Below are 22794 nucleotides of genomic sequence, written 5' to 3'. Positions count from 1 at the left end.
ATACTTTACTGAGTGCAAACATTACATATATTGTGCAAACAACTTAACCCATTACGTTCAGGGCGTTTTAAGTAAAGCCAATTTCTCTACGCTAAAAACTAATTCACGACATTTTAGTTTCTTAGTTCAGCGGTATTAGGGCTGAAGCAAAACAGAAAATAAATGCTTGGAATGCGTTCAATATGGCCATTGAAGCATTACGATAAGGCTTATAGAGTTACTAAGGTTAGACTAAGTCAAATCTTATTTGTTTTATAGCATCTGGTATTTTTCAGACTTCAGAAATTTAAGTCAGGTTTTTTCCCGAATTTTAACTTGAGCTATACTTTTTAAATGTGGGAGTTGCTGGTTAATTGCGTTATAATAGCAGGGTGTTTCAGTACTTTATATTTTTAATTCTGTCAACAACGAGTTACACCCTGAAGCAATAAAAAGCAATAACCATAAACAATAAACAAACGAAGTGTTGTACAATATATTTAATCGAGATAAAATCCAACTAAAAAGTTAAGTTTTTTGGATATTAAAATTCAAATATTTCGTACAATATTCATGTTGTTTTTAATGTAAAAATAGGTCCACAGGATATAGTATTAGGGCAATAAACTATATAGGCTTAATACGTTATTATATAAGTTATAATAGTTTTGTTTAATCCTAAGCTATAGGATATTGCAAATTGAAACAGTATAGGTTAAATCTTACTACGGACTTAACTTGATTAATGTTTGGCAGAACAAGCTTAGTAGCATGATCAACAACAGGCAAATCCTTCTCTTATGGTAATAGTATGACTGCAATTTAAGGGTGTATATATTTTTATTTGAGTATCATCGAAGTGCAAATTTAACAATGGGTCGAAAATTGGATATTGAAAACTTGACTGAGGAAGAACAAAAGCGAATTTTGGAAGTCATTCAGCGTGATTTTGAACTACGAAAAAAAGAAGATGACCGCATTGGGTAAGTTATTTTTCTAGTTTCGAAAACGTGTTAAAAGTAAATGAAAAATATTTTTTTGAATTTTAAAATAAACTGTTTATAATAAGATATGAAACACTGCTTGAGAAAAACCTAAACCCAATACTTTTGGAATGCAGTTCTTGACGAAAACAAAACCGTTAAAAAACACTATAAAACTATTAAGTAAATATCAAATACTCAAAACTTAAACGGTTGCTATTTGTACAAAAGATATTAAAATGTCATTAGAATTAAATTCCAAGGATTTAAGGTATTTGATAAGACATAGAATTAAGCCATAAACTTTAACATAAAGCTTCGTGGTCTTACACACGTTTGTAAAAATACCATGGACGTCTTACGCTATAGCGAACAAACAGTTTTACGGCGTAGCTAAATATGTCAGCATTTCTACAGCCCTGCCCAGAAAACAAACTTAGAAACTGTGTCATTAATCTATAATAGAAAGCTATGACGAATTACAAATATACATTGGCACGTATAACCGCATATTTGCTCTCAGTAATTGAGAAACATTTATTTCTTATTTTTTGTTCTGAATAACTACATTTTGGTAAAGGTCAAATGCAGTATTTCCTTATCACATAATAACTTAAACATCAATTAGCAAAAATCCTATAAATAAGTTAATAGTTTAACTTATATAACAGTTTAATTTTTTTATCAAAATTTTAATTAACTTTTTTATATATAGATATAACCTGTATAAACACATGACCAAAATTATTAATAATTTTGAATAAGTCAATATTGGTTTCAAACAATTATATTTTATTTAGGAATCTCAACAAAATGGTTATTCTGAAAGCTACGAGCCCAATTATTGAGGCAGAACCTGAGTCCCATTGTGCTCTTTGTGGAGAACCATTCTTGTGGTTGTTTAGACCAAAAGTAAGTTTTTTTCCATTTCAATTTTATCTTAAAATAAAAGGTATAAACAGTTCAAGAATTGTATAGGCTGTTGTATAGTCTGGTAATTTTTTGTTAACCCAATGCACAAATATTTAAACTATGTATAGCCTTAGCATACGCCTTTGTTTACCAAGGTAAGCTAATAACCTCATATACAGATTGTAGCGTAAATTTAAACCTCAAATTTTATAGGTTCTTGTGAAAATAATAAATTAAAATTTTTAACGAGGGCTACAGCTCTATATAAAGTTTTAATTACATGTGCCTTATTATGTTTTCACTGGGTATTTTAAGGTGATTTTTTGTGCTTTTTTGGACAGGTCGAATGCTCAAACTGTCACGTGTTTATTTGTAAAAATAAACATTCGTGTGGAATGTACGACACTATAGTGGATAAAAACTTTTGCATCAAATGCCAGAACGAAAGGTATTTAAAATTAACTATAAGATTAACAACACGTACATATACACTACACATCATCTATACTGCTTTGTTATTTATAGAATAACTATTGAAATAAAACACGCCTTACTAATGCTTTAACGAATAACAGTTTATTTTTTTAAACCCCCTGACTACTTTTTTGGCAGCTAACTTTTAATTAAGTAATTGTTATAGAAATACGATATTTTTTACAGGGAAGTTCGGGCTATGTCTGTGAAATGGTTTTACGACCAACTTAAAACTAAATTTCGACGACATGGGGGTGCAAAAATTGTGAGAGAGCTTTACAAAAAGAAGAGAACTTCTAGTCAGGGTAAAATATCCTTTGACAACTTCTATTGTAAACAAATAATTTTATAAACATTTTTTATTGTAACTTAAAATTTAATAATCTATTTCTTTTTAAATTTTCTGTGTAGAGACAGATGCAGCACCTGAAAAGCCGCCACGCTCAAACCAGGACAAAAACGGTAAAAATTTAAAAAAAAATAACTAACCCCCCCAAAAAATAAAAATCCCTCACATTTTCACACATATATTTTTGTTGCTAATTGTAGTTAACCAATTAATGACACTATGTTTTTAGGAGCTCAAGAAATACCAATCATCAATATATCTCAACATCATTCTGAATCTGAAAACGAAGAGTTAGACGCTGAAGCAGAAAATGGTATGATGCTCTTTACTGCATTTTCTTCTTCCAATTTTACTAGAATTTATTTAGATTCTGCTTTGACTGACTTTTACTCCTCTTTTGCCCAATTTTGCCAAATTTTGAAGTTTTATGCACACTGTTAGGGCTTTTTAGATCGCATTTATAACATTAATTTTTAGTTTTTCGCTTGTTAAAAATGTATGGCTTTTAGCTAATATGTTATGCCATATATGCAATTACTTATTTATAACAGAGATAATATTGCAGAAAAGTATTGTGTATATCCATTAGTTTTTTATAGCATTAGTATTCTATCTTCTTTTAAGCACTTTCTTTACAATCTTTCTGTTATACATTTTAAATATATATATTGTACTTTTAATGCGATTTTCTATAGCGTATATTTAAAATTTTCATACTTAATTTTAAAAAATTTTCATTTACTAAATTAAATTACACAGTTTATTATGCTTGTTTACTCATGAATGTTAATCTAAAAATATAACATCTAACCAATGCCTAAATTTGTAGCTCAAGAGCATAACCACGCGGACATGCGAGAACAAATGGAGGAGGCAATTGCTGCAATCCTGTTACCGAAACTTGAAGAATGTAAGTAACAAATATACCTTTTTAATTAATTTAAGCAGTTTAAATTTCGTTTGAAACAACTAAAACAGTTTCAATAACTTAAAGTGTCGTTCTATGAACGAATTTTTTAATATCGAAGGCCCGGGTTTATTTCTCAATGCAACCCATGCTAACAGTACAATAACTTTTTTTAAATTGTAACCCTTTTTTACAGTAAAACAAACGCAAAACCAAGCTAACCAACAACAAAATAACAAAGACGCTGTAAAGCTTGCTGAAGAGATATTAGAACGATTTTTACAACAAGGCAAAATCCTGGTAATTTAAACAAAGATTTGCCCCAAAAAAATTAAGCATGCTTTTGTGTGATCCTTAACAAACAATTTATTATTTACCCAATACTTTAGTTACTTATTTTTGACCGTATTAACAAAGAACATATGCCTAAACTTAACTAAATTCAACATAAATTACTACTAAACACACTAAAAAAAGTTTATTAAAACTGCTTGATTGCAACCAGGTGTTTTAAATTTACTTCAACAAAAAATTGTAGACTTTTTTAACTTTTAACTAACACAACTAAGTAGAAATGTGTGCTAATATTTCACTGCATGCCTTGGGGTATTCCCCTTTTTAGCTACCTGATCACGACGTGAACGATGATGACGCCATGATGTGGAGGTACGTGAAGGAACATCGTGAAAATATCATGAAGACGATCATAAGGAAAATAAGCACGGAGGTCGTGATTTAAAAGCATGTTTTTTGCATGAAAAGCACTTAACAATAATTAACTAAAACTGCATATAAGCCATAATCCTCTTAACGATATTAATATTGGTCTTATGGTCAAGCTTAAGACTTTGCCAAAGTTTTAAAAACTATAAGAAAGAAATAAATTAACTAAATCCAAATAAATCTGCATCTAATGTCCAATAAAAGAATAATTTCACATTAAGAAGGGTAAAGTTTAAAAGCATTATTTAAAATTTGACATTCGGTTGGTGACGACAATTTTTTTAATTCACAGTCCCTGCAATCTGACTCTTCAATGACGTCACTTCGAAACGCAGAGACCATGACGGACGACAATTTCTCTGACAGTGAAATGGATTCAATGCGATCAGGTTAGAAAAATATTTGAGTACATTTATCGTGTAAGGTCAATAAAATCATAGTGCTACCAGACAATGTCACGAAAAATATGTCTAAAATATTGTTGTAAATCGTACTTACTTAAATCTATTACATTAGGTTGGCAATTTTAGACTTTAAATAAAAAGTTAAAGGTGCTTGTGTAAATGCAGTTTGTAACAGAAATTTATACAGTTTTGTATGGGTGTTAGAACTGATTGTTTTGTAATATTGTGTTCTCATGTTTTTAAAAAGAGTCAATAAGATCATATGGAAGTAGGAAAGCTCCTCTAACCGACCGAATACGAAGTTTAAGCCCGGATTCATTGCGCAGCTCACTCGCGCAGGTATGAAACAACAAAATTAAGTCAAAATAGTAAAGGTTAAAAATTTTAAAGGCCAAAAAATTCCTAACGTTCCAAATGCCAATATTATAACGTCACGTCCTAAAAGTGCACAATAAATTTCCCTTTACTAATAACACGTTCAGAGTAGTTTCTATTCAGATGTTTAAACTGCAATTCGCAACTACTTGCTACTTTTACAAACCAGTTGTTTGTGTAGCCCTAATTAAATAGAGTTTGGAAAGTATTTTATAATTATAAAAAATTCTAAAATGAATTTATTAGTTCCAGAATCATGTAAAGAAAATCATAACAAAAATCATGGGTCATCTTCAGAATATGTTAAGATATAGGAAAATATAAGGTTATTCACTAGTTATATTGTTATAGGGTGAACTACATGGCATGGTACAAGGTGTAATACTTCAAAAAGATCAACTGATTGCAAGGGCAGAAGTTGGAGCAGCTGTTTCTGAAATGATAGGTGAAAATAAAAACAAATTTGAAATATGTAAAGCATTAATTTAAAAGAACAAGCCTTTATAAGTTAAACAACATTTAATCATTTGCATTTTAAAAATTTGTAATTTTGGTATTTTTAATTTGTAATTTTGGTATGTAAAATGCATGAAATTTTCTTGTTAAAAGCAATAGGATTAGCAACAATTATAAATTAATTAATGTCAAGATTTTAATAAGCGTTATTTTTTTGTACAGACGAGAATTCAACACAGACTGACGGCCAAGAGTTTAGCACTGAGCTTAAATTCACAGCGGTTGGAGTTCACGAGAGTTTCAGTCCAATTGGTTCAAGACGAAATAGCTCCAGTACGAGTGAATGTAGTGACATTAACGAGGGGAATTGGATAAAAAGAACAACTAACGGAAGTCTGTCGGTAATTAATAAAAGTTACAAGATTATTAAGGTTATGTTTCACATGAGTATACTGCAAGTGTTTTCTAATTTCAATTGTTAAATGGTCCAGCAGATTTTTGAATTTAAATTAGAAAATACAGATAAATATGAGATAAATCGGAAAGATAACAATACAAGTTACTTAAGTGTATTTAGAAAAAAGCTAAATACACAAAAAAAATATATAAAAAATATGGGCTCGTCCGGGAATTGAACCCGGGACCTCTCGCACCCGAAGCGAGAATCATACCCCTAGACCAACGAGCCGCGATGTTTAATGCAGATTACAGCGCAGAGCAATGCAAATTTATTCTCATTACTTCAAGATAAATTTAAATAATTTTTTAATTAGAAATCGACGGCCAACACTTATATCCCGTACAAGGTAGTACGTAGTGCTTATGACGAAACTATGACGTCATCTGATGATGACGCAGACAGCGACCAAGAGGTGGACGAGGAAGAAGTGTGCCCAGTTCATCAAAAGTAAGAAACGGGAATTATCAAAAAATCGAAAAATTGTTAACTTTTCTCAAAAAAAAAATAAATAAAAAATCGAAAAAAAACTTTTTAAAAATAAAATGTTGTCTAGAAATGATCTGAGCGAATTGTCAAGAAAGAATGGAAGTGGTCAGACTGCTGAAGTTGGTGAAATACTTGCAAAGGAAATTAATCAAGAAACAACAGTTAATTATGCCCAACAGGTCAATACAACTTGTTAAAATTAATCAGATAAAATTTACCCTTAGTTTGAATCTTTCATATTTTTTTTATATTTTAACAGAGAACTGATACACCAGTCCAAGAAGATGAAGTCGTTCCAATTGATGCAAAAGCGGCTTTCAAAAAAATTCTTCCAATTTCAAACGCTATGGCAGCTTTTAAAGGAAGGTAGCAACTTTATCAAACACATTTTTACTTATTGATAAAAATCTTACAAAATCTGTTAATTAGACATAAAAAGAATGCCCAAATGAGGTTTAATTAAGACCTTTAATAATATACTTTTTATCCGGCAGCGTGGTGTAGTGGTAGGAACACTTGCTACACCACACAAGAGGTCGTGGGTTCAATCCCCACTGATCTGATGCTGTAGCGCCCTTGAGTAAGGCGCTATAAACGGTATAAACTCCTGCTGATCCAGCAATTAATCAGCAGTATAACTATCGGGCAATTATAATCTATAATATTCTAAACTGCCACAGGCAACTCGAGACTGGGTCGGAGTAACTGATGTTACTCTATGTTTAAGTCGCGCATTCGACTTTCCCAAATCGAGGAAAAAGATATATACAAAAAAAATTATACCTGAGGGCTATAGTTTACAAACTATACTTAATGCTGCACCAAACCATAGTAATATAAATCTGAGGGGCGTAATTACTAGAACAATATTTTGTATTAAATATTTTTTAACCCAATAGCGGGCACAGAAACTCAGATGATTCAGCATACATGTCTGAAGGATCTTTGGAACAACATAAACATCATAAAATCTACGAGGAATCAGACACCATGTCGAGTTGTTCATCGATGGATGGAAGCTTAAGGTCAACAACAAGCAAGCAAAGGTAAAATTAACATATATTAACAAGTGTCATCAAGAGTTTCTTATGAAAATAGTCTTGGCTAAGATTTTTAGTTAATTTAAAAATAAAAAAGAACCATTTTTGTATATATCTTTATCTTCGATGTGGGAAAGTCGAATGTGCGACTTAAACATAGAGTAACAACAGATACTCCGACCAAGTCTCAAGTTGCCTGTGACAGTTTGGGATATTAGAGTATATAATTGCCCGATAATTGAGCTGCTGATTAGGTACTTGCTTAGCAGGAGTAAATACCAGTTATAGCGCCTTACTTAATGGCGCTTCAGCATGAGATCACTGGGAATCGAACCCAGGACCTCATGTAGTATATAAAGTGTTCTGACCACTACACCACGCTGTCAAAAATTTGACTTAAATTTTTCGACGTTTTAGATCAAGTTTGTTAATGCCAGCTAAATACACTGCCGTCTTTAACCCACCCGCTAACAAGGCAAAATCGAGACTGAAATCAGATGAAGTCATTTTTGACGATGATGACGAATTCGGAGATCGACTTTCCGACGCAATCTCGAAACAAGAATTAAAGGTAAAACATACCCCAAACAAAATGATCTTATCTGTGATTAAATGTTCATTTTTTTAATAATTTATTTAATGAATGACAGAAAAAAGATGATAGCTCTTCGGATGATGAGTCGAAAGATAATGTTATGGAGCAGGAGAAATACTTGTCCTCCGGCAGCTCAGACGAAGAGGAGGAGAAAGAATTTAAGAAGGTTTAAAACATTTTAAAACAAACTTGGGTCTTTAAGTGAAATACTGATTTTTTAACAAAATATATTTTTTTAGGCCGGTCTAGAACAAGAATTAGAACAACGTCAGTCACGTGACAACAGTACCCCGGTAAAACAACAAAGCATTGACGTCACAAGTGACGCGAAATTCACACACGTCATCGATCTCAACGAGTCTATTATTACGCAACAAACCAACGAAGAAACGGAATCGGAGCATTCGGATACCAGCAGCGCAACTTCAAATTCTTCAATGGAGGTTAAAATTTAAAATAATTAATATTTTATAAGACTTATATAGCATAAAATAGTTAATTGCACCTGCTAGTATTCTAGTAAGTATTATAACAAGATTTCTGTTGTAGAATGAGGAAACGCTAGATGATGTCCGAGAGCCATCAAGAAATTTAAATGGAACGGCCGAGTTAGACGGATCATATGTAAGTAAACAAAATAAATTCATTAAAACTTAGAAATTTTGAACAATCATAACAAATATCAACACTTAAAAATTTAGTTAGTTTAATTGGTTAAATATTGATACTGGATACAAAAATAACGAATATGTCTTATCACCGCCAAGAATGTAAATAAATAGTTTATAAGGAGTCCTATCTTTCAAAAACACAAAACTTTGTTTACATAAAAAGTTGAACATGGATATACCAAATATATTTATACAGTCTAATATCAGCGTTAATACTTACAAAAAGAAGCCTTTATTTAAGTCAGAACTAGTTAGAAATGCATTCGATATACTACGCAGTATATGAAGGAAACGGAGATACAATTTTATTACCTTATTGTGATATTGTTAATTGCCAGTGTCCGTATTCTAAAGAAACAGAAGCACCAATTTATAAATTATGCAAGGATAAAAATGAACTTATAAGAGTTTATACGGTAATCAAAATTAACTTCTATTAAAAGGGACCTTTAAAAATTCTAGGACTGTTAAACTTATCAGATTAGTAAGGTTGTAACTATTTTGTGCGCGGTATGTAAAGTTTCTTATTTAAATATAGATATGCATTGCAACATTGTATGGTTTAAAATATAAGACAGTTCACGTGTTTGTTATATTTGCATATACTGTAGGTAAAATAAATATATATTGCTTTACTAACTCAACAAATACAAAACCGCAATGTGTTAATTATAGTGTGTACACGCCATTGTATTGATATAACCCAGTGATTATGCGCTTAGGAGAATAATAATGCAAAGTTAAGTCAATAAACTACGCACTGTGGACTCAGTATTGCTTGCTCCTAACTACCTTTGTGTTTAAATTAAACTTAATAAGTTAATAAAGGAAATTTTATGTATAAAAATATACTATTACTTTATCAAAGTGTTTTTTGTTTAGGGAAGTTCTATTCAAGAAATTGTTCAAAATCTAAAGGATGCAGGATTGCAAGTTTCACAAGGAAGATACAAGAGATCTTCTCTTAATACTTCCTTAACAGAACCGACCAAGGTAAATTCACTTGTTTACATAAAAAGTTTACATTAGGACCCAGAAAAATCGCAACAACATTACAGCACAAGTTTATTCTTGTTCAAACAAACGCAACCTCAAACCTAAAATAGTTTAATTTTGTGTATTCTATGAGGAAAAACCGTACAAATATTTAATCCCTGAAAACCTAGGAGTTAATATTTTACACACGATTCAAAATTTTACAATTTCTTTAAATAGAAATGGAAAGTCAAAGAGGTAGAGAAACCGAACAAGAGATATAGTGCACCGGAATTTCCAGCAGACCCAAACAAGTTGTATGGGTTTACAGTTGATCCTGGTATATATTTAACCGTTAATCTTCGCTACAGAAACGGACTTCTTAATATTTTTAAAGACTCATATATATAACTTTAAATTCTAAATATAAATAAAGATTATTTTTATATTTAAATATCTAAATTTAATTCGTAATATTTTTAAATACTAAAATTCAAATAAACTAAGCCTACAACTTATATGGGCATTTAGAAATTGATATTTAAATGGAAAAATATGAATTTGTTTTTTAATTTAACTTGACTTGAAACGTACAGCAAACTATAAAGAAATACAAACCACGAGTCGCGATATCTCCCTGACTTCACTTTTAAAATCAGGTACAAACTAAAACAAACTAATTTTAAATTCAAAATCAACATAAATTTAGGAACAATTTTTTTTTTAATTTTATACTTTTAGATATGGCAGGACAGGAAGATTTTCAAACAACCAACAACACATCAATTGACGGGTAAAATTTGTTTTAATATTTAAAAAGAAAATTAATTACAATTTTTAAAAATTGACTTATCCAACACATCATTCATATGTGGCAAATATTACATAAAACCTATTTTTAACTTATTTCAGGGAAACACTGAACGAGGAAAGTGTTTCCAACAAAAATATTGACGAAATTTCGATCCCGAGCGTTTCAGAAAGAAGATCTTTGTTTAGCAACGCGAATACTTCATCACAAACCAGCAGTAAATCGAGTTTCGTCGAAGAAGAAATCGGCCAAACAGTTTCTCAACGACGATCTAAGTTCTCGGACAACAATGAAAGCAGCTCAGCGTCATCTAGCGGCAGTGACGAAGTGAAAACGAAAAGCGAAATTGACGAACCGGAAAAAGAGTCACGTGACAACGTGGAAGAAAAGATTCCCACCGTGGCCGAAAGACGCCAAGCCTACGTCATCAAAGCTTCAGCGAATGACGTCAGCAAAGAAAGCGGCGTGACGTCACCGTCGCTCAATCGTAGCTCCAGCGACGATGACGCGTCTATGACGTCACAACCAGTTCCCCTTAAGCGCGCCGTCATTACGTCACAAATTGCCGATGACGTCATTAGTCCAGGAGCCAATCACGACTCGGGATCAGATGCTAGTTCTATCGTGTCATCTGCAACGGGAAAAGTTGGCTACGAAGCGGATTTATCATCTGTGACGTCAGGTATGTCACGTGACAGAAATATAACTTCAGTGTTACCATTTATTTTTAAATCAAGGTTACTAAAAAAAATTTGATTTGGGAATTTCCAATAATTTTTTTAATCATAAAAACAAATTTTAGACCCCGAATATTCTTCCCCGACTCGAAAACCGAGATCCAACCAAGTCCCAAAAGTCGTCATATTTGAAAATGACGTCATCCAGGAAGATGTCGCTACACCTGTTAATCAAAGTCCTGTGGTAAATCACGTGACTGACAATTTATCGCAACGAAACTTGAAATTCCAAAAAATTTAAAAAAAATTTGAAAGTTTTATTAAATGTTTTTTTTATTTTTTTTTAATCCCCCAACAGGTTCCGACCAACAAGGAAATTTCCTTACTCGATTTCGAGCGGGATTCCCCTTTCCGGGGCTCGATCACGATGCGGAGCGGGAGAATTTCGGTGGACAACAATCAGAAATACCATCACGTGAGTAGAGAAATCACGTGACCTTTGTTGTGGTGTATGTTCGATTATTTGTGAATGCGACATTGGTGGTCAAAATGATTTTTAGTTTTACTACATATTTTAAAACGTACAGAATAGTAGTGCTTATAGCCTTAATTTTAAAGCCTAAAGTTGTTATATCTGTAGCATTTTGTATAAAATCCCCCCTAAAACTTAAAAAAATGAAGCTAACCGCCAAAATTACAATAACAGTAAAGCAATACTTAGTTTAGGATATAGTGTGTAGAGTTTAATAAAGTATGTAATGTAATATACTTTTTAGAATAGAATATGAAAATAACTGCTAAAGACAATTGCTTGTATATATAGTTTTAGTGTAAATATATTAAATTACAAAATTACCAAAACTTTCAAAAACAAATTACAAGTCCAAACACCACTTACAGTTAACTTTAACGGGGTAGACTATAAAACAAACAAGAAATAGGGAACTGTAACTTCTTAAAACATTATGTCATAACATAGTTATTTTAATTTAATCAATAAAGGAGCAAGGGGTAAAATCAACAATAATCTTATAAGAATATGTGTTATTAATATACCATATAATTTATCTTAATTTTCGTTTTTTTTGTTTTTTTTAATTTTATTCCTAATTTGCTTTATTTAGATATTTTGGGTTAACATTATTGCGATTTTAGAGTAACGAATAGATTAAGTTTATGACCAAATAACATTGGTCATATTTTTTTAAATCGCATGTTTCATTTGATTGTTCACCAAAATAATTATGCGCAAAAACATACCGCCATTTTTTATTGATAAAATTGTTTGAAAAATAATAAATTAATTCCATGCACGCCATGATCATCTTACAATGCTTGTGCTTGGTGTTTATGTATTTGCGTGAAATTTCACGCCAGTGCACGCCCAATAATCAACAATCGTATCTAAAATAACCTTCAACTACACGCCATATTTATCCTACAACATCATATCCTTAATTTGGCTTTCGTAATCAAGCATGTCGCAAATACCATGCAAAACAATGTAACCGTGATGTAACATTGGCGATTGTCGCGCAGAGCGATGATGACGAACAAACGACAGACGATGACGTAACAAGGAAAAGATCGCCGAGAAGAACGCCGTTTGTTATAGAACTTTAAAAATCGGTTTGTGGCAATTAGAAAATGAGATAATTATTTTGGGGTTAAATATCATTAAAGCTTTCTTGTAATTATTTTGGTTTGGATATGCATTTTAGCAAAACAATAATTCTAACGAAAATTTTAAGGGGTTAAAATTAGTGCCCGCAATATTTAGGGGGTTTAAAAGTTTAGGAGTTTAAATTAGTGCCCGCAATATTTAGGTGTTAAATTTAGGGGGTTAAAAAAATTAGGGTTTAAAATTGGAGCCTGCAATATTTAGGTGTTAAATTTAGGGGGTTAAAAAATTTAGGGGTTTAAATTAGTGCCTGCAATATTAAGGTGTTAAATTTAGGGGGTTAAAAAATTTAGGGGTTAAAATAAGTGCCCGCAATATTTAGGTGTTTAATTCAGGGGGTTAAAAAAATTAGGGGTTAAAATTAGTGCCCGCAATATTTAGGTGTTAAATGTAGGGGGTTAAAAATTTTAGGGGTTAAAATTTGACCCCGCAATATTTTTTTATCTCTTTACTTTTTTGGGGCGCCTTGTTATGAACCTTATCTTGAACACGTGGTTAACAATACACTTAAAACTTAACTGTCATTGTTTAATATGTACTCGGCCTTTGTTTGCTTTTTAAGTACTACATACAAAACAAGAAGTTAGATAGTTGGGTTATTTTTCTATTACAAAACACTTGCAATAATATATTTGGGATAACTTGTTGTGATAAACCCCAGTGAAAATGAATATAAATTTAAAAACACCTTACTAAAAAAAATAAAAATTATTTTAAAAAAAATGTAATGCTGCTATGTTGTTATTTTTGATCTAACTCTAAATTAAGTAAATTTAATTTAAGTTTTTAAGTTTAGTTAAAGTTTATTGCACTTACATTTACATATTTATACTTAAGTTTAATATAAAAAAACTTACGACAGTAGTTAAACCTATTTACATTACAGATTCGAAAAGCAAGAAACTGAATGTAAATTTAAGTTCAACAAGTGTTCAAACAACGATCTCTTATATTTTATTTGCCATATAAATATATACCGCGCCATATAATCTTAATTTAATATTTTTACGTCGGCAATATATATATGAAAATTGGAAATTTTTTGTTATAAAATTATTATATCCACAAAAAATATATTTTATAATTTTTTTCGAAATTCATGTTTTTAAGGTATACATTTGTAAATATATATTCGTACACTCATGCTTTCCGAATATCGTGCCTTTAAGACTGTATTTTAAATCATGATACATTATATAACAACTGCTTAAATTATTCCGAATAGTACAAGCTGTATTTACTTTCATTTGCACAATAAATAAAAAAACACAATAATTATTAAAGTATATAGTTTGGAATAACAGATTTTATATATATTTCGACATTTAAACTTGTAAAGCTACCACAATTCGATAATTGCCAATTCTCCTATGTTATTGTAAGTCTTACAATACCTTTTATTATCTTTATTCATAAAAGTACGCACATTATTTATAAAAAAAAAACTTTATTTTAAACTAAAATTGAAAATCTCACCCAGACATAAATAATCATATATATTACCAATTACAGTCATTACGACATCCTTAAATCCTTATAAAAAGGAACTTATAGATAATACCTAAATTAGGCATTTTTCTACCGAATTTTTATATTTATAGTATTATGGTTACTTTTTTATCATCAAAGTGGTCTTAAAATTGGATGTTTGTTACACAAATTGCAGTTTCCGTTTAATATTATATATCGAATTTCCAAAAATCCTAAATCACATACTGAATATGTAATTTAATCTCAAACCAACAGTTCATACAAGGTACTTACACCTGTATATTTACTTTAACATATCCTTAACAATAGCAGAAGACGTCATCGCAAAATACCTGTAGTTGAAAAGCGGGTAATGTGATTTACATAAAGGGGTTAAGCGTGAGTTTAATTTTGTGAAAGGGAATCTTAAGTTGTGGTCACGTGGGTTTACAATACCATGGTCTCATTTTAAACTTGTGTATACACAAGGTTTGGGTATTAAAAAAACGAAAAAATTTGATTTCTAAAAAAAATTTGATTTTTTACAAAACATAATATTAAAAAAAATTGTTTTATATTGTTTTTTTGTTTTTATGCAATATGATACCAAACGAGAAAGGGAATCAATTTATCTAAGAAGGAACCACAATCTGTAAGCCAATACCCTGTTATTTGTTATGTGATAACTTTAATTGCTATTGTCCTGCAAAGTTGCAACATACAAATTCGTGGTACAAAAACAATTTAAAAGCAAGTGAAAAAAACCTGTCGTGCAAATTTTTTTTTATTGCAGTAGAAAATATAAGTTTTATTAATGTTATTTACAAACCAGGTTAATTATTAACAACGAAACCTTCTTAAAGTACATTTGTTAAGTCTACAAAACGAAGTAGGGCAAGTTTAACTTAATATTTTTCAAGCAACCTACTTAATAAAAGATTTTATGTGTTAGGTTATGAATAACTTTAACATCAAAAGTTTTACTTTCAACAAAGAAACATTTAAAACTATCACGGCAAAAACCCTTTTTTTAGCCTGGGTTTTTTTTTCTCAGGTAAAAACAATATTTACTGTAATGACGTAACGTTCGTTCTGGGTCTGAATGAAAAAAGAGAACTCAAGCTTCGTGTAAGTTATATTTAAACATTATATCGGGTTACTGCACCATAATCTGGTAATTGCAGTCAAAGTGGCAACTTGTATAAATGGCATTTAAAATAAAAGTTTAGTGTTACTCGACAATGTCAGATTTAATAAATTAGCTCAAAATAAAATGGAAATGAATGCTAGTTCTAATCAAAAGAAAGATTTTAGGTCAATTTTTTGTTATAAGTATATAGGTATAGGTAGTAAAAAAACTTAAAAAATATTAAATTAAAAATTAACTTTTAGAGCTTAATTTATAAGGATAATAATTACATGCTTATAATGTAAGATGATTATCTCAAGCCGTACAATTGTCTTGCTTTTATTTTTCCTACGACAAGCTTATAGCAGCACTGAGGATCAATGTAAAGCCCACAGCAGCTGCAGCGGGCGAAAAAACTGTCAAAAAACTTTCAGTAATTACGAAGCGGATAAATGGGAGGCAGAGGGTTGTAATATATGCACTGATGATCTGAAAGAATTCCCGAAAAATTGTACATCAAAGATCAAATGCATTGTGCTCCATTCTACATGCTTAGAAAGTCTTGAATCAAGTATTTATTTTCAAATTTTTTTTTGAAAATTTATTTACTAAATTTTTTTGTAAGCGCGTTAATTTTGCATATACAAACTTGTGTATGTAATAAACTGCAATTAGCTCAAAAAACATTGTGAATAATGGGTGGGTGTATTTATTAAAGCAGATTAAACTACAAAATTCGTGATTAAACAAATACGTTTATGTGCGTTGGAAAAAACTCCAATTTTCGTCACGGTTTTATATTTTTGCTTGGCAAACATGTAAAAAAGGTAAAACTTTAATTCAATTCAAGGGTAAAACCCTTTAAAAATTAGCCAAATTTTTTTTTTCAAATTCACGATATTTGCATCTGACGTAACACGAAATTTTTACTAAAAAATTTAATCCAACAAAAAAAATTATAATTTTCCCATACAAAAAAAAAACAAAACAACCCTGTTTTGCTTGTTTTCGAAACGGTAATTTAAACTTCAAAATAAATTATTTCATTACCCGTTAATATTTTACAGAACACCTCAGGCGTTATACAGAACTAACCCATTTAACATTGGATAACAACCAAATCCGATCTCTAGGGTTTTCGTTATTTGAATTCAATCCACATTTAACAAATCTGGTTGTCAATAACGAACAATTAAACGGAATTTTACCTTCAAACACTTTTAAAGGTAAGTATGCTAATTATTCAACTATAAAAATCACTTTTTTTAGGGAAATACCGCTAAAGAAAACTACTTGACAAGGGTTTTATTGTTAGAAATTTTTTTTAATGGCGCCGGGATCTTATTAAAAGCGACATGGAAGCAGTGGGAATCAAACCTGCAATACCATGCACTTCTTAATACAAAAAAAATTTAAAAATAAAAAAAAAAAAGGAATATGGAAGCAGTGGGAATCAAACCTGCAATACCATGCATTTCTTATTACAAAAAAAATTAAAATGTTTTCATATATTTAATTATGATTATTTAGAAGCAAAGAACCTAAAGCGCATTGACCTGATGAACAACTATATAGACGATCTACCAATTGACATTTTCGATGACGTAATCAACTTAACCTACCTTTCACTAAGCTGGAATCGAATAACAGAAGTAAAACCTTGGCACAAAAGTATTATCAAGTTATGTTTAGCCAACAATAGATTACAGTCGTGGCCGAAAGATCTTGAATTAAAGCACTTGGAAATTCTAGACTTGTCTTCAAACTTAATCAAAAGCTGGGAGAAAGGAATGCTAGCTTCGTCGCCTTTACAGTAAGTGTAAAATTATGTCATTTCTTTATTTGAATAACCCTATAGTTTGGTTCCTGGTTTATCATAACTTTCTTTGTGCCAATATTTTTTTTCTTTGATCACCAGGCCCACGACAACTGAAAAGTCATTATAAAAAAAAAATTTGCATACATCTTATTATTGATAATCATAAAATTAATTAAATTAAATATTAAAAAAAAGTTGGGCAAAAGTTGCAAAAGATTAACTGCCATTTTTTTTAATTGGACCTGCATAGAAAATTTAAAAAAATTTATCAAAAAAATCCCATACCATAATTAAAACATTTTTCAACCGTTTTAAATTGAAACACCCTTTTTTGTTTAGCGAATTGCTGTTGAAGAATAACCAGATAGAACTTATCAACAAACTTGCATTTCAAACAAATACAAAATTACGAATCCTGGATTTAAGCAATAACTCCATAAAAGCTCTGCCAAAAAATATTTTCGACAATCTTTGGTAAGAAATTACTTTAAAAAAACAACCACTGATATTTCCAAAAAACAACTACTAATATTGCCAAAAAACAACCACTAATATTGCCAAAAAACAACCACTAATATAGCCAAAAACCAACCACTAATTTTGCCAAAAAACAACCACTAATATAGCCAAAAAACAACCACTAATATTGCCAAAAAACAACCACTAATAATAACTTAATATTATTTTTTTAGTTTTATAGCTATTATAAAAACTCAAGCCACAATATTTTTTTGTAAATTTTTAGTGAATTAAAAATTCTGGATCTAAGTAGAAATCTTATCAAAAATATCCACGTCAAGTGGTTTGGAGTTATGTTGGTAATCGGCAAGGCAGACGTTAAAATGCAAATACAAAAATGCAATTGCGACCAATTTGAATTACAAGTAAAAGGCAGTTAAATTAATACATTTTTGTATAACTTAACGATTTTTTTTAAATTTTAAAATATTTTTTTTAGGTCGAAAAATAGTTTATTTTTTTGTTCTAAATTTTATTAAAAATACTACTTAACTAACAACGAATTTTTTTCATGCAGACAATTCTAAAGAGAGTTCGGCTCGAAAACAATAACAAAACTGATGATGCAAACAAAAAAGATATTCACATTTTGTGCTCGGACACAAATTCTTCTCTCATAGATGTCGCTCTTGGATGCAATAATCGTCGGACCCTCCCTAATATGGAAGAGTACAAAGCTGTAGAATGTACGCCAAAAGCATCGTTCGTTTTTACGACCGATTTAAAGACGAATGCCTTGTTATATATAGTAGCAGTCGCATTAGGCCTTATCCTATTAATTTGCTGTATTATATGGGTAACATGTAACGAAAAAAAGAGAAAGGCTCCAAACAGAGAGAACGATGAAGAAGAGAACGGGGATGAAAAAGGTCCGATAATGGAGCCTAATGCAACAGCAGCAAGGGAGAATATAACCTCCCCAAATCAAGTTCATGACGATTCACGAAACAACAATAGTAACTCTACTCCAAACCCAAGTTACACAAACAGAGACAATGGTTACCTAATTCCAAACAATAATGTTGACACTTTTGTAAAAACGGTAATTGTTAGCCCAAAGTTTAACGAAAGGGGCCAGGGTGTGGGTCACGCTAACCCTCCCCCCGCGGTCCCACCTAGAAACCCAAAAAGAAACTTTGTTGAAAATCTTTACGGTTATTTTAACATACAAAAAAGACCGGTTTTTCGGGGGAACCCCGTTTAATTAGCCACCGTTCCAATCCATATTTATATGCAATATTTTTATGTTTTTTTTACTATTCTGAGCAACTTTAATTTAAATTAACTCTAATAACTTAAAGATGTAATGCTTTACATATTGTACAGTTTAAAACCAAAAGTTAAAGGATGTTGTGACTAAGTCCTTAAATGCGATCAAAATTTGTCAAATTTCGATAAACTATTACGAACAATTGTAGACGTTTTGAAAAATGCATATGGCAAGATTTTGAATTTATTTTTGCTTCAAAAAGAAAAAACCAAAAGACATAAACAAGTAAAAATGAAACCGAATATCGAACAAATTGACCCTGAAGACCAAAATTAACCCCAAAGATTTTTTTTTTTTCATTTTCCCTTAGAATATTACACTTATTTTTTAACACAGAAATTCCCTTTTTCAAAAATCTTCGCAAAAAATTTTACACATAGCATGTTCACATAGCATATCGTTGTTCACATAGCATATCGTTTTTGATTTTCTATAAATCAATTTTATGCTGACTTTCACATATTCAAAAAAGGTGTATTTCATATTAATGTACTTTCTCTTATTCTTCAAACTTACTTCTGTCATTTTTAATCAACAACTTTTAAATAAACTTGTGCCAAAATAGTTCAACAATACCTCCATACTAAGATAAATTCATATTTTTATAGATAATTTTGTCCAAAAAAAAAAAAAACGTTTTTGAAAGCTGTAAAATATGTTTTTTAGTGTATTAAATATGTTGTTATTTTTTTTAATTATTTTGTTTGATTTTATATAAAATAAAACCCTATATCAGCTATCAAACGTACCGTTTAAAAAAAGATTAGATTATAAATACCATTTTATCAAGCATTTGTCAATAGATCAACTTAAACATTGCCAACAACAAAAAGAAAACCCCTAATTAGCATAACCTAACACAAGTTAGATTAGATAATATTTCGTTCCGCATTACTTATACATATAACATGCTAAACAGACAACCAATTCCTATTTTTGTTAGGTTAAACTTTCAAAAACAACTAATAATTTTTTTTTTGTATATATCTTTATCCTCGATGTGGGAAAGTCGAATGCGCGACTTAAACATAGAGTAACATTAGTTACTCCGACCCAGTCTCGAGTTGCCTGTGGCAGTTTGGAATATTATAGATTATAGTTGCCCGAAAATTATGCTGCTAATCAAGTGCTGGCTCAGCAGGAGTTTATAGCGCCTTACTCAATGGCGCTACAGCATGAAAGCAGTGGGGATTGAACCCACGACCTTATGAGTGGTGTACCAAGTGTTCTTACCACAACACCACGCTGCCGGATTGTAAAACACAGTAATCTTGCAAGTAAGGTAATAAATACTATAATCATAATAAAGTCACTAATAACCCATTGTTATTCAATTTTTACTACTAACTTGTCTACTGTTTACACTTAAAATACTAAAAGAATTAAATAAAATCTACCTGGAAAATTTGTGTACCTTTCTCTCTAGCTCTATCTGACGGCAGTGATAAATCAGAATGTTAATATCATATTGCTGTAGAGCAAAAAAATATATTTTTAACAAGCGAATTTTTTTTAGAATATTAAAATTAAAGAAATGAATTAAAATACATACATGCAAGGATTAGTTGCAGATTAGTCAGCAAATTACAATTAAATTAATCAGCACTATGATGATAGCCTTTATTTTCTGCAAACTTGAAGTTTTTAAATACAATGATTGGGTCTTCGTTTGTCTCATTAGTTTTGGAGGGAGGCCGACAGGCCATCAAACCCACCAAAACTTTGCCACTAGTGGGCAAATGAGCTACTCGAACAAATCTGTAATTTGTCCCGTCTTCGCTACATTCTACAACATAGCTTTCACCTTGCCTTAAATTAACAAAAATATTATTTTTTTTAAATGGTCATAATTGGTTTTAATCATTTAATATTTTGGACCATTTGTCCAATAAAGTTTTAAAAAAAAACTTAGGATCAGAAAGTACTAAAAAAAAGTGGGAACCATAAAGTACAAGAGAGAATTAAGAAAGATTATAAAGAACAAAAGAGAATTAGATCCAAAATTTACCGGCAGCACGGTGTAGTGGTAAGAACACTTGCTACACCACACATGATGTCGTGGGTTCAATCCCCATTGATATCCTGTTGTAGCGCTCTTGAGTAAGGCGCTATAAACGGTATAAACTCCTGCTGAGCCAGCACTTAATCAGCAGCATAATTATCGGGCAATTATAATCTATAATATCTCAAACTGCCATAGGCAACTCGAGACTGGGTCTATGTTTAAGTCGCGCATTTGACTTTCCCATATCGAGGATAAAGATATATACAAAAAAAAAGAAAATTAGCAATGCCAGTAAAGCAAAAAAAAATTTTTAAAACTTACCTATAAACTTTTAGAAATACATCTTTATTTTTGTTCCATGGAATTGTTGATTTCGACCAATCAGAGAAGTCGTTTCTGGTTACCACAACACTCTGCCAATATTCACCATCCACAAATTCGACACCAGCTTTTAACCAGGTCTGGTCATCTTGACCAATAAAAATACCAGCTTGGTCAAATTTCACCTGCATGTAATATACCCATTAAAAAAGTACGAAATATTTTAACTTTTTTAAATATTAAAAAAATAATTTATTAAAATACCATACTACTTGAAGTACTAAGTTTAATCCCCACTGCTTACATGACATAGCACTCTACATTAAGGCGCTATAAACCGTCAAAGCAACTGGCAGCGTGGTGTAGTGGTAAGAACAGTTGCTACACCACACATGAGGTCGTGAGTTCAATCCCCACTGATCTCATGCTGTAGCACCCTTGAGTAAGGTAATATAAATGGTATGAACTCCTGCTGAGCCAGCACTTAATCAGCAGCATAATTATCGGGCAATTATAATCTATAATATCCCAAACTGCTACAGGCAACTCAAGACTGGGTCGAAGTAACTGACATTACTCTATGTTTAAGTCGCGTATTCGACTTTCCCACATCGAGGATAAAGATATATACAAAAAAAAGCTCATGATAACAAAAAAAAAACAATCAGCAGTTTGATAACCAGGCAATATAATGAGTAATATTCCAAACTACCTTAGTCTACTGGGCCTCGGTCAGATTAACATTCAGGCTCTGAAAGTGACCTTTTCACTTTAAGGCTAAAAAATATAAAAAAACTACGCTTACCGTTGGATTAAAAGAAAACTGTGTTTCTGCCACAAACATTTTTTCCTCTGTATTTACTCCAAATACATGACCATGATAAGCAACTAATAATGGATCGTAATAAGTATTCTTCCAAAAATCTGATTTAAATTTCGGTACAACCCCTAATCTAAAGTAAAAAGCATTTTTTAGTCTTTGTTCGAAAGTTTATGTTAATTAATTTACGCCAATTTACAAAAAAATGTTAATTTAAATTTTTTTACCCAGTTTCTTTTAAGATAACTTTTTCAGGTTTAGAACCAATATGCCAATCCAAATTGCTTGGTAATTCCTTAATAGTCTTAAAATCAATATCAAAATAACTCATTTTTAGTATATTACCCTAAGCTGTAAGAACATAAACATATTAATTAGTGAAAATACAATTTTTGTACAATGTTTTTAAATTAAGCCTTCAACAATCAAAAATGTTTTTTTAAATTTTTGCAAAGCTATGTAGTAAAGTATGTTGGTTGTATG

The 22794-nt window shown here is 30.8% G+C and overlaps 3 protein-coding genes and 1 non-coding gene across 7 annotated transcripts; 2 read left to right on the top strand and 2 right to left on the bottom strand.

The window, feature by feature from the left end:
- Nucleotides 1–643: 643 nt before the first annotated feature.
- LOC145744812 (uncharacterized) lies at nucleotides 644–14222 on the top strand. Of its 3 annotated transcripts, XM_082562761.1 has the most exons (30): nucleotides 644–962; nucleotides 1763–1874; nucleotides 2216–2322; nucleotides 2535–2653; nucleotides 2760–2810; nucleotides 2927–3010; nucleotides 3527–3607; nucleotides 3801–3904; nucleotides 4227–4331; nucleotides 4620–4716; nucleotides 4979–5070; nucleotides 5458–5551; nucleotides 5785–5963; nucleotides 6336–6469; nucleotides 6576–6687; nucleotides 6768–6874; nucleotides 7408–7554; nucleotides 7966–8119; nucleotides 8199–8309; nucleotides 8383–8586; nucleotides 8693–8767; nucleotides 9697–9807; nucleotides 10030–10129; nucleotides 10386–10448; nucleotides 10531–10582; nucleotides 10702–11282; nucleotides 11403–11521; nucleotides 11636–11752; nucleotides 12817–12906; nucleotides 13845–14222. In XM_082562761.1, the coding sequence occupies exons 1-29, from the start codon at nucleotides 853–855 to the stop codon at nucleotides 12898–12900; spliced, it is 3606 nt and encodes a 1201-aa protein (XP_082418887.1). In that variant the 5' UTR covers nucleotides 644–852; the 3' UTR covers nucleotides 12901–12906; nucleotides 13845–14222. The 3 variants fall into 3 exon arrangements, with proteins under 3 accessions (XP_082418887.1, XP_082418889.1, XP_082418888.1); XM_082562763.1 differs by lacking the exon at nucleotides 4227–4331 and having other exon boundaries at nucleotides 645–962; XM_082562762.1 differs by lacking the exon at nucleotides 12817–12906 and having other exon boundaries at nucleotides 645–962.
- On the bottom strand, nucleotides 6179–6250 carry Trnap-cgg (transfer RNA proline (anticodon CGG)). The gene has a single exon. It is a non-coding gene; the product is annotated as a tRNA-Pro (tRNA).
- Nucleotides 14223–15827: 1605 nt separating the features above from the next.
- Nucleotides 15828–19777, top strand: LOC145745526 (uncharacterized). The gene is made up of 6 exons (XM_082563625.1): nucleotides 15828–16128; nucleotides 16625–16783; nucleotides 17088–17370; nucleotides 17716–17850; nucleotides 18122–18260; nucleotides 18413–19777. Exons 1-6 carry the CDS (start codon nucleotides 15864–15866, stop codon nucleotides 19097–19099), a joined length of 1668 nt encoding a protein of 555 aa, XP_082419751.1. The 5' UTR covers nucleotides 15828–15863; the 3' UTR covers nucleotides 19100–19777.
- Nucleotides 19778–20552: 775 nt separating this feature from the next.
- On the bottom strand, nucleotides 20553–22664 carry LOC145745675 (uncharacterized). 2 transcript variants are annotated; one of them, XM_082563814.1, is made up of 5 exons: nucleotides 22539–22664; nucleotides 22297–22444; nucleotides 21492–21676; nucleotides 20718–20974; nucleotides 20553–20636 (listed from the first exon to the last, which is right to left on the bottom strand). In XM_082563814.1, exons 1-4 carry the CDS (start codon nucleotides 22640–22642, stop codon nucleotides 20761–20763), a joined length of 651 nt encoding a protein of 216 aa, XP_082419940.1. In that variant the 5' UTR covers nucleotides 22643–22664; the 3' UTR covers nucleotides 20553–20636; nucleotides 20718–20760. The 2 variants fall into 2 exon arrangements, with proteins under 2 accessions (XP_082419940.1, XP_082419939.1); XM_082563813.1 differs by lacking the exon at nucleotides 20553–20636 and having other exon boundaries at nucleotides 20670–20974.
- Nucleotides 22665–22794: the final 130 nt, after the last annotated feature.

The sequence above is a fragment of the Corella eumyota genome, chromosome 3 (assembly GCF_963082875.1).
Source record: "Corella eumyota chromosome 3, kaCorEumy4.1, whole genome shotgun sequence".
Taxonomy (NCBI): domain Eukaryota; kingdom Metazoa; phylum Chordata; class Ascidiacea; order Phlebobranchia; family Corellidae; genus Corella; species Corella eumyota.
This window is presented reverse-complemented; position numbering and strand designations above follow the sequence as displayed.